The sequence below is a fragment of the Camelina sativa genome, chromosome 3 (assembly GCF_000633955.1).
Source record: "Camelina sativa cultivar DH55 chromosome 3, Cs, whole genome shotgun sequence".
NCBI classification, from domain to species: domain Eukaryota; kingdom Viridiplantae; phylum Streptophyta; class Magnoliopsida; order Brassicales; family Brassicaceae; genus Camelina; species Camelina sativa.
The window spans coordinates 20754628-20755033 of NC_025687.1; the positions used below are offsets into that span (position 1 = coordinate 20754628).

The 406-nt window shown below is 34.5% G+C and overlaps 1 protein-coding gene across 1 annotated transcript in view; it reads right to left on the bottom strand.

Moving 5' to 3' along the window:
• LOC104779157 (Niemann-Pick C1 protein-like) overlaps positions 1–406 on the bottom strand; it is a 13516-nt gene extending 13110 nt beyond the window's left edge. The window contains exons 1-2 of the mRNA XM_010503542.1: positions 398–406; positions 150–275 (exon numbers count right to left, since the gene is read on the bottom strand). Of these exons, the coding sequence (XP_010501844.1) occupies positions 150–275; positions 398–406 (135 nt within the window). The remainder of the gene's footprint in view (positions 1–149; positions 276–397) is intronic.

The window sequence follows — 406 nt, forward strand, 5'->3', positions numbered from 1 at the left end:
AGAGAGAGAGAGAGAGAGAGAGAGAGAGAGAGAGAGAGAGAGAGAGAGAAGGAATTAGTAGCCAGAGAGACGACGACAACAAAAATGGCTTCATCTCTTGAGCAATAAATTTAAAAAAAAAAAAAAAAACACAAACGACACATACTCACCTTCACAGCAGGTATGTTTAAAGGGCAATTTAGTACTTTCCCGTCGCTTCGTGCTCCACAGATGTCATACATAGCACAATATCCTGCTGATTGTTTTGCTTCTACTCCATAACCAACAAACAGAATCTGCATTGGTAAAAAAAAATTCCACAATAACATCAAATTCAGAGAAATTCAAAAAAAAAAAAAAAAATCCAACTACAAAAATTTCAAACACACAAAAAGGTGAAAAGTTTGTATATCAATACGTTAATCAT